The sequence below is a fragment of the Pongo pygmaeus genome, chromosome 17 (assembly GCF_028885625.2).
Source record: "Pongo pygmaeus isolate AG05252 chromosome 17, NHGRI_mPonPyg2-v2.0_pri, whole genome shotgun sequence".
NCBI classification, from domain to species: domain Eukaryota; kingdom Metazoa; phylum Chordata; class Mammalia; order Primates; family Hominidae; genus Pongo; species Pongo pygmaeus.
The window spans coordinates 24,233,255-24,249,321 of NC_072390.2; the positions used below are offsets into that span (position 1 = coordinate 24,233,255).

The 16,067-nt window shown below is 45.8% G+C and overlaps 2 protein-coding genes across 3 annotated transcripts in view; both read left to right on the plus strand.

The window, feature by feature from the left end:
• GNAL (G protein subunit alpha L) overlaps positions 1-16,067 on the plus strand; it is a 200,266-nt gene that overhangs the window by 164,349 nt on the left and 19,850 nt on the right. For both annotated transcript variants that reach the window (XM_054460592.2, XM_054460595.1), the window contains one exon: positions 14,064-14,118. In XM_054460592.2, coding sequence (XP_054316567.1) covers positions 14,064-14,118 — 55 coding nt within the window. The remainder of the gene's footprint in view (positions 1-14,063; positions 14,119-16,067) is intronic.
• On the plus strand, positions 1,363-6,111 carry CHMP1B (charged multivesicular body protein 1B). The gene has a single exon (XM_054460617.2). It carries the CDS (start codon positions 3,162-3,164, stop codon positions 3,759-3,761), a length of 600 nt encoding a protein of 199 aa, XP_054316592.1. The 5' UTR covers positions 1,363-3,161; the 3' UTR covers positions 3,762-6,111.

The window sequence follows — 16,067 nt, forward strand, 5'->3', positions numbered from 1 at the left end:
CCACCTGTCCCTTCTCTCCAGCGCAGAAAGTAGAGGTGTCATCATCCAAGGAATGTAGCTTCAGGTGATGGCAACTTCTTTTAGCAACCATACTTTTTTTTTTTTTTTTTTTTGAGAAGGAGTCTCTCTCTGTCACCCAGGCTGGAGTGCACTGGCGTGATCTCAGCTCATTGCAACCTCCACCTCCCCGCTTCAAGTGATTCTCCTGCCTCAGCCTTCCAAGTGGTTGGGATTACAGGCATGCACCACCACACCCAGCTAGTTTTTGTATTTTTAGTAGAGACGGGCCTTCCCCATGTTGGCCAGGCTGGTCTTGAACCCCTGGCCTCAAGCGATCCACCCACCTCAGCCCCCCAAAGTGCTGGGATTACATTGCTGAGCCACCGTGCCCAGTCAACAACCACACTTTATAAAGTTCATATTAACTTTGCAGTCAATGCAACTCTGTCTTCTCAAAAAAACAGCTGGAAAGTCAACTTCTTTCTTTAGGCTACATGATGATCATTATTTTATTCTTATTAATTCATGTTTATTGGATTCCCCATTGCCTTATTACTGGTCCCAATACATCCATGGAATCCGGTTTCTAACACTTACCTAATGTGTGGGTTCAGGCAAGTTTCTTAGCTCTCTGTGCTTCCTTTTCATTACCTGTGAACTGGAGACATTTATAGTATCTACTTCATAGGGTTTGCGAAGCTGAAATGAGTTAATTTATGTAAAGTGCCCAGAACAATGTCTGGTGCATAAGTACTTTATTAATGTTAGTTGTCATTATCATCATCATCTGTCAGAGTCTCTCATGATTATATTCCAAACCATCTCACCTAGTCAGAATTTGTCATTAAAAAAACTATGGGCTGGGCACGGTGGCTCACGCCTGTAATCCCAGCACTTTGGAAGGCCAAGGTGGGCAGATCAACTGAGGTCAGGAGTTCAAGGCCAGCCTGGCCAACATGGCGAAACCCCAGCTGTACGGAAAATATAAAAATTAGCAGTTAGTGCTGGCGTGTGCCTGTAATCTCAGCTACTCGGGAGGCTGAGGCAGGAGAATCGCTTGAACCCAGAAGGCGGAGGCTGCAGTGAGCCAACATCACACCACTGCACTCCAGCCTGAGTGACAAAGCAAGATTTCATCTCAAAAAAAAAGAAAAAAAAGAAAGAAAAGAAAAAAGAAAACTATGGAACATGACATGGAAGCTGGATAAGAAACTTGTTTGCAAACTCCAAGAAAAACCAGGACCTAAAAGAAGGGAAGAGTGGAATGGAGGGTGGCAGAGTAGGGGGCCTGAGCTTTCTATATCCACTTTGAACAGATTTCTTCCCTTTTTTTTCTTTTTTTTTTTTTTTTTTGGTTTTTTATATTCCATTCCTAGAAAAGTTTCATTTGGAAAAAGGGTTCTACTGCTTTGCGGGGCAAAAAGGAACCATAGCTAAGCTGCTAACTAGGGTAACATCCTATGCCCTCTGAAATACAATTAAATTCAGCAACGCCATCTGGTTTCAGTGGTTGCTGTGTGCAGAGCACCTGCTGGGCTCCAGGGAGAGGGGAAGGAATCAGTGTTGTCTGCATCCAAGTAGTTCACACTGTAACAGGTGACCTATACACACAGACCCCTTGCCAGGCACTGTGCCCTGTAGTATAGCCACGCAGAGGAGGAGTCCTGGGGAGGCTCCATGGTGAAGGTGGCTTTTGAAGGACTGGCAGGGTGTCAATAGGCAGAGGTGCATGGACAGTAAAATCCAGGCAACAGGAACAGCATAGCCACAGGACCGGGCGTCAGTCACATTCTCCCCGCTGGCCAAATGACACAAATAATGCTCAAATTCCATGCTGCGGTTTGCTTTGACTGGCGGAGGCAGAGGGGCGCGAAAGACAAGGGAGCCAGCATGCTGCACAGCAGGTTTAGCCTCCATGCCCGGGGTTTGGAGCAAGAGAGTGAAAATATCAGAGCTATGTCTTCAGGTCTTGTGGTGTGAAACTGACTGGCAAGCTATCACAGGAAGCTAAGCGAGGTGGCGGGTTGCTGGATTAAAATGATCTCTAAACAGAATTCGCTCTCAGGGTTCATTTTCAGCCTACCTCATTAGGGCAGATTCGGTCTTCTTACATTGTTATTGCTGTATCGGAGGAATCTTTCTAAAGAGAAAACTGACAGCACACATTGCTGCCATTTGAAAGCCAGCATTTTTAAAGGGCGTAATACATAGTGACAGTTTTGATGTATGCCCGTGGGTGTGGGTCCTAATATCTCACCATACTCTGCCTGCATAATTTAAAATGACAGTTTAGCCTGTCAAACTTAAATGTGAGTGAAGTTCCTTGGATATTTATAAAACATCAAAAAGATAGAATGGTGTCAGCAAAAGATGGGTCTTTTTATTACTAAGCCACGGGACGATTTTTGGATAATTGCTGACAACTCACCTAGAAGCTGAACTTCCAAAGTATAAATTTGGTGGTGCCACAGTTTTGAAGGTTATTTTCACCCAATGCAATAAAAGGATATTACAGAACTCTAGCACAAATTGTAGTCATAGATGGAGACGCGTCAATGACCCGTTTTTAATGTATTGTTTTAATGTTTTTGTTTTTAATGTATCCATGGTTTCCAGTTCCCCTGAGAAAGTGGAAATTACTCATGCTAATAAAGCAAGCGTTAGTGCGAAGACCTAGCTGATGTTTGGCTGGTTTTTAGCCCGCTAGCCAGTCACCCTTTATAAAGCCTGCCAAGTTTGGAGCTTGGGTAATTTTACACGCGGGTCTCCACAGATCCTGTCTACTTCGGTAGATTTATTACTAGGAAAGTGCGTGGGGGCACTAATTTTTGTGAATTGATTAATGCGTTAGAACTTTAAAAACCGGGTAGAACGCAGCGCAGGAAGCGAGCGTCCACCGCAGCGCCGCAGCGTCCGGACACAATCCCCCTGCATGCGCGGCCCCTGGCGTCTTACGTCCCACAGGCCCCACCTCGGCAGCGTCCGTCCCGCAGGCCCCGCCTTTGGCGCTGGGCTCTGACGTCACCACCTGCGCCGCGCACAGTAGAAACAGGAAGCGGGACCAAAACAAAGGAGCGGCGGCCGGGAGCGGACTTACCTTACCTTCTCTGTCTTCCGCGCACGTCTCAGCCGGGCCGCCGACCCAAAGGAGCCGTCCGACTATGTCTAACATGGAGAAACACCTGTTCAACCTGAAGTTCGCGGCCAAAGAACTGAGTAGGAGTGCCAAAAAATGCGATAAGGAGGAAAAGGCCGAAAAGGCCAAAATTAAAAAGGCCATTCAGAAGGGCAACATGGAAGTTGCGAGGATACACGCCGAAAATGCCATCCGCCAGAAGAACCAGGCGGTGAATTTCTTGAGAATGAGTGCGCGAGTCGATGCAGTGGCTGCCAGGGTCCAGACGGCGGTGACGATGGGCAAGGTGACCAAGTCGATGGCTGGTGTGGTTAAGTCGATGGATGCGACGTTGAAGACCATGAATCTGGAGAAGATTTCTGCTTTGATGGACAAATTCGAGCACCAGTTTGAGACTCTGGACGTCCAGACGCAGCAAATGGAAGACACGATGAGCAGCACGACGACGCTCACCACTCCCCAGAACCAAGTGGATATGCTGCTCCAGGAAATGGCAGATGAGGCGGGCCTCGACCTCAACATGGAGCTGCCGCAGGGGCAGACCGGCTCCGTGGGCACGAGCGTGGCTTCGGCGGAGCAGGATGAACTGTCTCAGAGACTGGCCCGCCTTCGGGATCAAGTGTGACGGCAGAACCCGCTCTGAGGTTTCTTGGCCATAGCCACCCTTTGAAATGCTCTCTGTGTGTTAGAGAGGTACTATACCCTAGAAACTCTGAACACGCCAGAATGCTGAAATGCCCTTCTACCTTTGGGTTTACAGCCCCCTCCAGATAAATTAAGAAATTCAGTATTTCTCCACTCTTAGCTGGATTCTAAAGTTCTATATAGCTCGTAATGATGATATTTTTATAGCAGCCTTTCAACAGAACTAGTTAATTTCGTGTATATGAATCTTTCTCGAAGATCTGGTCAAAACTGCATTCAGTTTTCTGCCCAGAATGATCAGATTGAAGGTGGTTGGTTTTTATTATTATTTAGTGTGATTGATAGTATCTAGAATGGCAGGTGGTGCATAAAAGTTAAAGAGAGGGGAAAGATTACTTAGTTTGGTTATACAGTTATAAACACCATGCAGTGTATTCGGTGGACTGTGCTATTTCTGTTTATCCTTTGGGTTTTGGTTTTTGTTTTGTTTTTGCCTTCACAGTGAGATTGCAATTGATTGTTCTCATAACGTATATTATTAATAAATCTGGTCCTATAATTTATACTGAGATTACCTTAGGATATTTTTGCATAATACTCTCTTACTGCTTACATTCTATAAATTTTTCATGTGATAATTGTCTTTGCGTAACTGGGAAAAATGCCGAATAACTTCCTTTATTATCTGGAAAAATTAAATGTGTTCATTTATATTTTCTACTTACTAAATTGAGTTTTTAAAAAGACTTAGAAAGTGTGACATTTGACAGTGTCTTTCAAACGAACTTCTCTAACAAGTTTATAGTTATTTTCCTGTTTCAACACTATTAGACGTCTTAGAAATTATGCTAATTAGCACGGCAGTCATGTTACACACTCTTAACATTGCCAAAGAACTGTTGATTCGTTTGAGAAAACCCTGGGACTGTGTGTGTGTAGGTTTTGTTTTGATTTTAACAACCAAAAATAGAAATAAAATTAGAACTGCATTTTAAGTTCTAATTTGCATTTATTAATTTGTCCAAAAGCAAGAACTCTTTGAAAACCTTGAAAATATAAGCTGGAATGTTTTACTTAGCCATGCAAGTCATTTATGTATACATCCAGCCAGCTGGAAGTCTGAGAAGTAAAGAGGTAGGACTGGAAGGAAGGAGAAAGCTTGACTCTTTAAGGCTGGAGCCCAGCTGTGCTGCCTGCCATCTTCTCAGGAATGGCAGTACGTATTTTCTGGCTGAAAAGTGAAGCATATAGCCACCACTTTCTCATAGCCTCGAAACATGGAGAAAAGCAACTTGCTTTTGCCTTGGCAAGTATACTAACCTAAGTTAATTCAAGTTTTTTTTTTAACTTACCCTTTCCTTCACTGGAAGATTTTTCCATAAGAGAATTCCATTGTTTCAGAAAATAATTATAGGGGCCCTTCCAAGTTCTTTGCAAGATTCATAACCAACTATTCACAATTATAACATGTTTCCCAGTGTAAATGAGTAAGGAAAAAAAAGTGTAACAGGTGCGTGCAGATGAGGAGTGACCCTCATATTTAAGTTATTTTATATTTGACTGGACGTTGTTCAGAAGTGTACTTTAAGGGACACTTGGTTGTTGCCCAGCATCTCTCAAGAATATCCCTCTTAGAAGGTCATGTCTCCTGTCCTCCACATGGTTGTGCAGGGCCATGTGTGAAGACAGCATGAGTCTTAACCCCTCTTTTATTTTATTTTTGAGACAGAGTCTCACTCTGTTGCCCAGGCTGGAGTGCCGTGGCGTGATCTCGGCTCACTGCAACCTCCGCCTCCCGGGTTCAAGTGATTCTCCTGCCTCAGCCTCCCGAGTAGCTGGGATTACAGGTTCGCACCACCATGCCCAGCTAATTTTTTTGTATTTTTAGTAGAGACAGGGTTTCACTATGTTGGCCAGGCTGGTCTTGAACTCCTGACCTCAGGTGATCCGCCCACCTCAGCCTCCCAAAGTGCTGGGATTACAGGCATGAGCCACTGCACCTGGCCTTAACCCCTCTTTAGATTGGAAAAAATAATTACAACTTTAAAAATAGCTTAGTGTTAAACCCTTTGGTAAACTGAAGACCCTTTTATAATGCAAATATTCTCAACAAAATTAATATATTTTGTGAGATTAAACAATGCTTGTATATGCCTGAACTTTCTTAAAATATGTTCATGTCATACTATTATGAATGTACATTTTTATGAGTCATAAATATTATTTTCAAAAGCACTACAGGCCCATGAATTATTTCCTCACTTTTGCGGTTGATTAAATACTGAAATGTAAATCACAAGAATTTGTCAATTAAATCATTTTAAACTGCATGTTATTGGATGTGAGTGTGCATCCTGTTTTAAAAAATACTTAAGAAACAAGAATTGCGGGGCACGGTGGCTCACGCCTGTAATCCCAGCACTTTGGGAGGCTGAGGTGGGCAGATCACCTGAGGTCAGGAGTTTGAGACTAGCCTGACCAACATGGAGAAACCCCGCCTCTACTAAAAATATGAAATTAGCTGGGCGTGGTGATGCACTCCTGTAATCTCAGCTACTCAGGAGGCTGAGACAGGAGAATTGCTTGAACCTGGGAGGCGGAGGTTGAGGTGAGCCAAGATTGTGCCATTGCACTCTAGTCTGGGCAACAAGAATGAAACTCAGTCTCAAAAAAAGGAAAAAAAAAATTCTGAGGTAGATTTGGTTCAGAAAGCGTGATATTTTTCCAAATTCACCCTCAGTCTTACCACTTAAATTTTTGTTTGGTTAGTATGGCTTTTTCTTGCGTATTTCTAGGATCCCTGGCTTATTTTTGTTGTTGCTGTTTTGAGACGGAGTCTCACTCTGTCGCCCAGGCTGGAGTGCCACCACGATCTTGGCTCACTGCTGCCTCCACCTCCCAGGTTCTAGCGATTCTCCTGCCTCAGCCCCCTGAGTAGCTGGGACTACAGATGTGCACCAACATACCTGGCTAATTTTTGTTTTTTTGTTTTTGTTTTTTAGTAGAGTTGGGGTTTCACCATGTTGGCCAGGCTTGTCTCGGACTCCTGACCCTCAAGTGATCCGCCTGCCTCGGCCTCCCAAAGTGCTGGGATTACAGGCGTGAGCCACCGCGCCCGGCACCCTGGCTTCTTCACTGTAATTGTTTCTTCATGACTACAAGATTCTTTTTCACATTGAAACTTCCCTACAACCAAAGATGGATATAATTTACAAAAGCATCCAACTGAAACACATCAGGGAACTAGTTAATCTTCCATTTAACTACTAGTTATATTTCTTCCTTTCATTCTTCTGCCTTCAAGTGCACAATTTCTAACATGGATTTAGGATTTAAAGAAAAAAGGTAGACTGGATTAATACACAAAATACCTTCCTCTACTTTTAGTTTATTTCAGTTCAGGAACCCAGATGATACTGTGTATGCTGCTGGAGAATTTTCTTACTAAAGCTGTTTCTTACTGAAGGAATGCCAATGTATCTGGATGCCTTTTAAATACAGGCAGACCATGAGGCTTAGACACTGCGTGCCCGACCTGCTGTCTTTGATTTGGAAAAGACTGCTGGGCCAGGCGCAGTGGCTCACGCCGGTAATCCCAACACTTTGGGAGGCCGAGGCAAGCAGATCACCTGAGGTCGGGAGTTCGAGACCAACCTGACCAACATGGAGAAACCCCGTCTCTACTAAAAATACAAAATTAGCCGGGCATGGTGGCACATGCCTGTAATCCCAGCTACTTGGGAGGCTGAGGCAGGAGAATTGCTTAAACCCGGGAGGTGGAGGTTGCGGTGAGCCAAGATCACGCCATTGCACTCCAGCCTGGGCAACAAAAGCGAAACTCCATCTCAAAAACAAAAAAAAAGACTGCTGAAAATAAGCACCAGTCTGATAAGAGAACCTTATTAACTGAGCATAGTATCAGCGTCAGCTGGCCAAGCACACTATAAAGCAGAAGGGAGGGACTTCCTCTGCAAAAACACAACATCGTCTTGGCAATTCTGTAGCCAAAGTCCAAAGCTCAAGATCTTTATAGCAAAAAGCTACAAGCCAGTGGACACTAAGGAAACTGATGAACAGACCCGTTTTTGTTTTTGTGTTTAATCAACTGACTGGAATTAGCAAAATGCTGTCTGGTTTACCTAGGTTTGTTTTTCTACATTAGATTGCAAATTCCATAGGAAGCCCGGGCCAGGCAGTGTCTGTCATAGTGTCAATCTCTGGGCCTGGTGTGGTGCCCCCCACAGGGGGCTCCTTGCACTGCATAGCGAACTTGTGCCTGGCCTGGGTGCTCACTCCTGATAGTGCCTCAAGCTTTCTGATGACAGCAGACAGGCAGGTAAAGCAGGCACCCTAAGCGCACAGAGTCCCAAGTATGGACACTCAAGAGCTGTGTCCTCTTCCTTCGCAGCATTTGTCCACAATGAAATGTTTGCCTCTGTTCTTCAGGGTTTGTACATCCTCTCTCCCTGCTGAGAAATGCCACGACAAACAATTCAGCAGTGTTTACTCAAAATGACAATACATGTGGGGCGTGGTGGCTCACACCTGTAATCCCAGCACTTTGGGAGGCCGAGGTGGGCAGATCACCTGAGGTCAGGAGTTCGAGACCAGCCTGGCCAACATGGTGAAACCCCGTCTCTACTAAAAATGCAAAAAAATAATTAGCCAGGCATGATGGTGCACACCTGTAATCCCAGCTACTTTGGGAGGCTGAGACAGGAGAATCCCTTGAAACCAGGAGGCGGAAGTTGCTGTGAGCTATGATTGTGCCACTGCACTCCAGCCTGGGTGACAGAGTGAGACTGTCTCAAAAAAATAAAAATAAAAATAATTTTTTAAATTTAAAAACATTTTAAATGACAATTCAGGGAAAGATTTAGTCCAAAACATGCAGGCCATGTGGGGCTTCTTTCTAGAGATGAGAACATGCTTCGCCCTTAAATGATATTCAGTACAGATAGGTAAATAAAACATACAAAGAAAAAGAAAAATGGACAAGGCGTACCCAGATGTTAAAAAAAAAAAAATCAAGAACACTTAAGATCAGGACTGTTTACACACTTTGTGTTATTTTATACTTCAACCTTTAAAAAGGATTAAATCACAGTATAAGGCAGCTTGCCATGCTCACCAAATTGTGAAACAGTAAGTGCCGGAAGAAAGGGATGTTGTGCTGTGTCATGGCAGTTAGAAGTGGCTTCCCAGAGCCAGCAGGGTTTAATCTCAGGTTTCAAAGGGGGAAAAAAAGCAGGAATGACACGGGATCTGAGAGGCCGAAAACTAAAAAGAGTTTTGACTGGAGTGGAGGGTTCATGTGATGTTAAAAGAGACTGAAGGGGGAGACTGGACAGATTGCAAAGGGCTGGAGGCCAGATTAAAAGTGTGGACTTTACCCTGTGGAAAGGAGGAAGCGCAGGAGTCATGAGAAATGATGGTTCAGGCAGAGATTAGAGCATAAAGCAGGGAGGCGGGAAAGCCAAGAGGAACACGCTCTTGGATGACGAGTCACCATGTATCGCTGATCACCTGGGACATGGTTCAGCTGCACATGCTGACGCAGTGGGTCTGCCAGTGACGCCGATATGCCGCGAGTCTGGGAACCCCTTTTAAGGAGCAGGGATCTTAACTCTGGCTGTGCATTACAACTGCCTGGTACTTTGTCACCATATGAGTAATGATTTTCTCCACCAGTACGAACTCCTGGGCTCCAGTGATCCTGCTGCCTCAGCCTCCTGAGTATCTGGGATCCATCTATATTTTTATATCTTGTAGATAAATATCATGAATCAAATTTCATTAACACTGGGATAAGTTTTTTACTTGCCTTGACAGATTTCCAATTGCTATATGTTTTCACACAAAAAAAATTTTAAATACATGGAAATTTAGTTGGGTACTTTTTTTCTCAGATCCAGTAGTTTAATTACAAAGGCATTTAACAGAATAGTTTTCATCTTTTCATGACTCTCCTTGTTCCTCTTCATGATCAGTTCCATGTCCATAAGAATTCTTTGACGCCAACAACAGATGGGATATAAACAGTGCATTGTTATTTTTGCTAATATCAAACAGAAGGGGGATCTAAATGAAAATGAAAACATTTCTGCAAACACGAGCGTCCTCAGCTGTCACAGGAAATAATGAAAAAAAAAATCAAAGTAAATTTCTTTTTAACTACTTCCTTATAGTGTCTACAATGCAAGTGATTTTTTACAATGCTAATTTGGTATAGTTTTGCAACTCTGCATCTAATGTTGGAGTGAATAGTCTGCAAGGGATTTTTAGATCTGCTTAATTCTTCTGGTCAGCATGCAGTGGCATATTTAAGGAGGCAATGTTATAACCCTTTAAAATGTAATCATATGCAAAATTCTGTGTATGATTTGGGAGACCCCCTTTAAAATTCTCTCTACGTATGTAATCACAGAAGCCCCAATTTGAAAAAGTACTTCTGCAACGTGCTTGGAAATATGCCAGTTGAAACAAGGATCAAGGCAGAAGGCTGGCAGAAATCTACAACTCTATTATTTATTCCTTAGAAAGTCTTTCAAATAATTGGGGGCATATTCACATTTTGGGATGAATTTTCACATTTTATTTTCATTGCACAAACTTGAAATGCATGAACTCAGGGTACCATTCAGCATCAGTAACAAATCAGAAGCAGCTCTTAGAAGTGTTCAATGAGACCTCCCACGTCTCACTTAGATCTCTCAGAATCAGAGCTGGAAGGACTCTGAATATCCATTTTGGAGGTTGGCGACAGGAGAAGACCCACCAGCCTCATCACTGTCAGCATCTCAAAGTCACTGGTCTTTCATAGTGCAAGGAAGATGCACTCACACATCCTCTCATCACATCTCTCTAGCACTCCAGAGGCATTTTTTGGTTAACCATACTTCATTCTTTCTACTGAGACTAGTTATTATCATCTGAATACATTCACCCACCTACCTCCAACCTATGTGCTTCCCATTTTAAATAGGTTACTTCCTAAACTCTAACTATAGCCACAGGCTTCATATTTAATTTTCAGTTCCTTCCAGCTCTTTTCATCAGAGCGAATTCACTTCTGTATCCCTTGTTCTGGACCCTGTCAAAAGTCGCGACCATTTCTGAATACAACTGTTGTAGCTCACATGGCCTGTGAGGGAAGCAGCCTTCTCACCCAGAAATCCGTCTGACTGTCCAGCCCCAGTTCAGAGCTCCCATCCCACCCCGGCAGAAATTTCTCCTACCTGCTCATGGATTCCAAGGTCTTTTTGCTCCTTTGTTGCTGGATGGTCAGGAACTCAGTGTGTCCTTCCACCACGCTCTTCACCCCACCACATTCCAGGCCAGCAACCACCATGTACTTTCCAAACCAGGCCTTGCATTGTACTTTCCAAACCAGGCCTCAGGCAATGGCAGGGAATTGCTGCCTCCAGGCTCCCAAGTCTCTCCAGCTCCCGGAGGGTCCCTTCCCTTTGTTCCTTCCCCTCTGGAGCCAGCTCCACACCCTTGGCCAACTCACCAACCTTCTGGTGCGCAGTAGCACCTCCCAGAGCTTGCAGCACCTATTCCAAAGACACTACTGGCTGATCAGGGTCCCTTTGGCCTCTCAATAGCCCTGTCACCTGGGCCACATCTCTGCGGAGCCAGGAGCAGTTGACATTCTTTTTTTTTTTTTTTTTGAGACGGAGTCTCACTCTATCGCCCAGGCTGGAGTGCAGTGGTGTGATCTCGGCTCACTACAACCTCTGCCTCCTGGGTTCAAGCGATTCTCCTGCCTCAGCCTCCCAAGTAGCTGGGATTACAGGCATGCGTGCCACCACACCTGGCTAATTTTTGTATTTTTCATAGAGACGGGGTTTCACAATGTTGTCTAGGTTGGTCTGGAACTCCTGACCTCAGGCGATCCACCCACCTCCACCTCCCAAAGTGCTGGGATTAAAGGCGTGCACCACTGCACCTGGCCGACATTCTTTAATGACTGAGCACCAGACAATGCAGTCACAGACACCACTCCCATAGCCTGTTTCCCTTGGCTTCCAGGGAAATGACTCATTCATGACAGTTGAGGTCACAGTTGCCCCCCACTGCTTCCTATCCCTATGAAAGGCCATCCCAAACACCAGCAGATCCACTCCTGCCCCTTTGTGTATTCTGCTTCTGGGTTACTTGCCCTGGGGGTGCCAAACCCAAGTTCATGGGTGAAGGCTGCCAAAATGTCATCCCATGGCCACACCTCAGTTTTGGCCACTAGGGACTGTCTCTAGCTTTCCAAAAGGAAGGAGTTAAGATGTCCAAGGAAATTATGTAGTCTTACTGTCTTTGGCCAAGTGGTTCCTAAAATGGACCCTTTTGACCTCTATAGGGAAGGAAAAAGAACTTCCCTTTTTCTCGTTAGGTTCTGTAGCCGAGTGAACTAACAAAGACGGATTAACAGGAGGAAAGCATATACATTTTATTTAATATTTTTACATGCACACGGGAACTTTCATAAGAAAAATGAAGACCCAAAGAAGCCGTTGGGACTGAGAGCTAATATACCCTTTTAACAAAAGATGATAAATTTATGGAGACGTGACAAAGGAGAAAGGTTCAAGTTTCTAGGGGCGGTCATTGTGGGGCTGTGACTAATGAAAGACAAGGGTTATTTTGGTGGGTTTGTACAGATCAGTTTCGGGGTGGACTCCCAGCCCCTGGTGATAAGAACATTCTCTTCCTGGTATGGGGCGGGCACGTTTCTTATGGATGATTTCATGACCTGCTTTTTGGGACAGAGCGGGAGGTCAGCCAGCCAGCCTTGCATCTGAGGCTTCTCAAGTGCCTTCAGCTGCAATGAGTCAACATACTGAAGGGCTCATTTTGGGGTGGCGTTTTGTGTTCTGAACCCTTTCGTCTCCCTCTTGCCCACACTGAGGTTCACAGGCACCTGCAGAGGAGCTGGTGTGGGAGGATGGGGAGGCAACATCCCCTCCTCTGCATGAAATGCTCATGGGCACATGTCTGCTGCCTCTACCTGCCCAGGGACAGAACCAGCCAACTGACACGGCAGGCAGGGAGCCAGCACAGCCTCCAGGCCATCCATCCTGTCTCCTCAGTACCGGGGCCTCCCGTCAACGCCAGCGCCAACAGAGAGCCTGGGCCTCCCCGACCTCTCCCTCCTGCTTGCTCTCCTTCTCCTTCTAGAGCCCCTGCTGCCCCTCTGTCTCCAGAATTGTCCCCTGCTCGCCAGTTAACCCATTCCCAGCACTTGTTGGTTCCCGAGGGGCCCACCCTCTCAGCCCTTAATGGTCACCTGTCCCAGCTGCAGAAGGAGAAGGGGACAGAGGACACTGGTTCATTCCACCATATTTACTGGGGCCAGGCCTGCACTAGGTGCTGGGGACTCCCAGGTGGACAAGACAGAGACCTGCCCTGAGGGCCTAACATGTTAGTGGAGAAGATAAATAACAACAGATCAACCAAGACTCAGTGGGAAACGTGCAGCCTGGATAGATGACTTGGTAAAGCCAGGCTGGCACACAGAGGGCGGGGGAGGCCTGTGCAGGGGCCATGGTCACTCAGGAGAGGGAGCTCGGCAGCCTCCCAGCTCCCTCTCAGAAGGGTCATCACCCAAGAGCGGCGCACAGCCTTCCTAGGCTCCCGTCCTGCCTTGTGTGGGACACAGCGGGTGCCAGGCAGATCTGACACCAACAGGCGTCACCAGGTTTGCCAGCACGCACACTCACATATGCACACTCACATTCTCGCTCTCGCACACTTTCCGCACATACTCTCACTCACCCTTACACTTTTACACATTTACTCTTGCACACCACATACTCGCTCTCCGCACTCATTTGCTCTTACACATATTCACACAGTCATACACACACACACACACACACACACACAAACAACATCTGGATTTGATTAGGAAACTAAAGGGACATCTATCACCTTCCATGTTTTGTTTACATTGCAACACGTTCTTGTACTCGCTTAGCCTTGGAAGGGAGGCTCCATGCTGTCTCCCAGTTTCTGAGTAGCCCCCACCCCCAGCCCTATGGCAGTGGAGAAGAGAAGGGAGAAGGCAACATAAAAAAAAAAAAAAGAATGCAGTTCTCCGTCCCTGGGTCAAGAATGTTGCATTATCTAGACAGATACAAATTCAGGAAACAAAGTAAGAACTCACTTCAGCTTCTTGGCCTGCCCCATCCTTGCTGTACTTGGGTGATGTCCCATTAATTTCCCCCCAACCCCAGGGGAAAGTGGGCAGAGAACAGGCCTCAACCCTTGCTGGCTTTCTTTGCAGCTTCCTGGAAAGAATCGACAGCGTCAGCTTGGTTGACTACACACCCACAGACCAGGTACGTGGAATTAGGGTCCCCCACCACACACCAGAAATTTTGAGATTCATTTCCAATATGATTTAATAATTATTTCAGAATGAATTAAGGGAAAATCCTGAAGATACCTACTTTTTGCAAATCGTTTGTACTGCCTTGTGTGTGTGTGCGTGGATTGGTCATCAAACCTTGTGCCTTGCTTCCCTGACTCTAGCACTTAGTGGTTATCAAAATTGCCAGCATGCAAATGAGTTTATCTGCAGATAAGGAATATGGCGTTCCTTTTCCTCCTGGAGCTGTCCTCAGGAAAGCGAAGTCTTTACTTCCTGGCTTCATAAACTACACCCATTCTGTTTGTGGCCCCAGGCCTGGGTGGTCCCATATCACATAGAACTTTCCAGGTGTGACCCAGAGCATCCCCTTTGGGTTGAGTCAAAAAAGCACTCCACCTTTTTTTTTTCTTTTTTTTTTTTTGAAATGGAGTCTTGCTCTGTCGCCCAGACTGGAGTGCAATGGTGCAATCTCTGCTCACTGCAACCTCCGCCTCCCAAGTTCAAGCGATTCTCCTGCCTCAGCCTTCCAAGTAGCTGGGATTACAGGTGCCTGCCACCTCGCCCAGCTAATTTTTGTATTTTTAGTGGAGACAGGGTTTTGCCATGTTGGCCAGACTGGTCTCAAACTCCTGACCTCAAGTGATCCACCTGCCTTGGCCTCCCAAAGTGCTGGGATTACAGGCGTGAGCTACGGCGCCCGGCCCACTCCACCAATTTTTAAATAGCAGAGAGGGAATCTTTGTGCCCCTTCGACCCTCGGGCAGCTGCAGAGACTTGGAGAGCCCCCGGATTGCTCAATTCAGGAGCCTTCAGGTGCTTCTAGAGCCAGTGAACCCCAAGGAAGCTAGAGGGATATCTCTGTTCAAACCACACTCTCCAAACTTCCCCCAGAGTCTGTATTCCCTGCAAGGCCTTGGCCCTGGGTCCCCAAGGTGGGAGGTCTGAGGCCTGAGCTTCTCTCTCTCCGATGAAGTTTATCCTCTAAGGCTGATCCTGAGAGTCTGAAATTATCTAACAAAGCAATGGAGGCTTCCTCGTCTTGAGTCAGTCCCTCAACTAACTTACCTGTCCTAAACAGTTCTCGTTATACTAAAATGGGAGGACCACCTCCCATGTTCAAGAATTATTACAGAATGGCTGCTTCCTTAAAATCAAATGGATTTGGTGATCAGAAAAAAAAACAAACTCTGACATCTGCCAAATGTACCAGGAATGCCAGCTTTGTGAGGCTGCCTGGCTTTCTCGTCCCCTCGGGGTACCACATCTTTTATCTTGGAGGAAACAGAAATGTGCAGGGAAGAGAGAATAAATGAAATCAACTAGCATCCAGTTCATAAGGCTGAAGACTTGTGAGTGCAGAGTTATACTTCCTTTGGTTTCTCACCCAAGCCATCGTGAGTTTCACCCAAGCCAACAGAGCACCGGCAGGGATGTCCCTCTGGAATGCTGATGACCTGACTGTGGTTGTCAGATATATGTTAGTAAGATTCTTGCAGACATGATTTTAAGTCTTAAAACAAAAGCACAGTTATCAGGTCTCTCGGGGCCAAACCAACACATTAACTGTGGCTTTCTCTGGAGGATAAAACAGAGAACATTCGTCTGAGTTCTTTTTTTTTTTTTTTTTTTGAGACGGAGTCTCACTCGTCACCCAGGCTGGAATGCAATGGCGCGATCTCAGCTCCCTGCAACCTCTGCCTCCTGGGTTCAAGCGATTCTCCTGCCTCAGCTTCCCAAGTAGCTGGGATTACAGCTGCCCGTGACCACACCTGGCTAATTTGGTTTTCTTGTATTTTTAGTAGAGATAGGGTTTCACCATGTTGGCCAGGCTTGTCTTAACTCCTGACCTCAGGTGATCTGCCCACCTCAGCCTCCCAAAGTGCTGGGATTACAGGCATGAGTCACCATGCTCGGCCA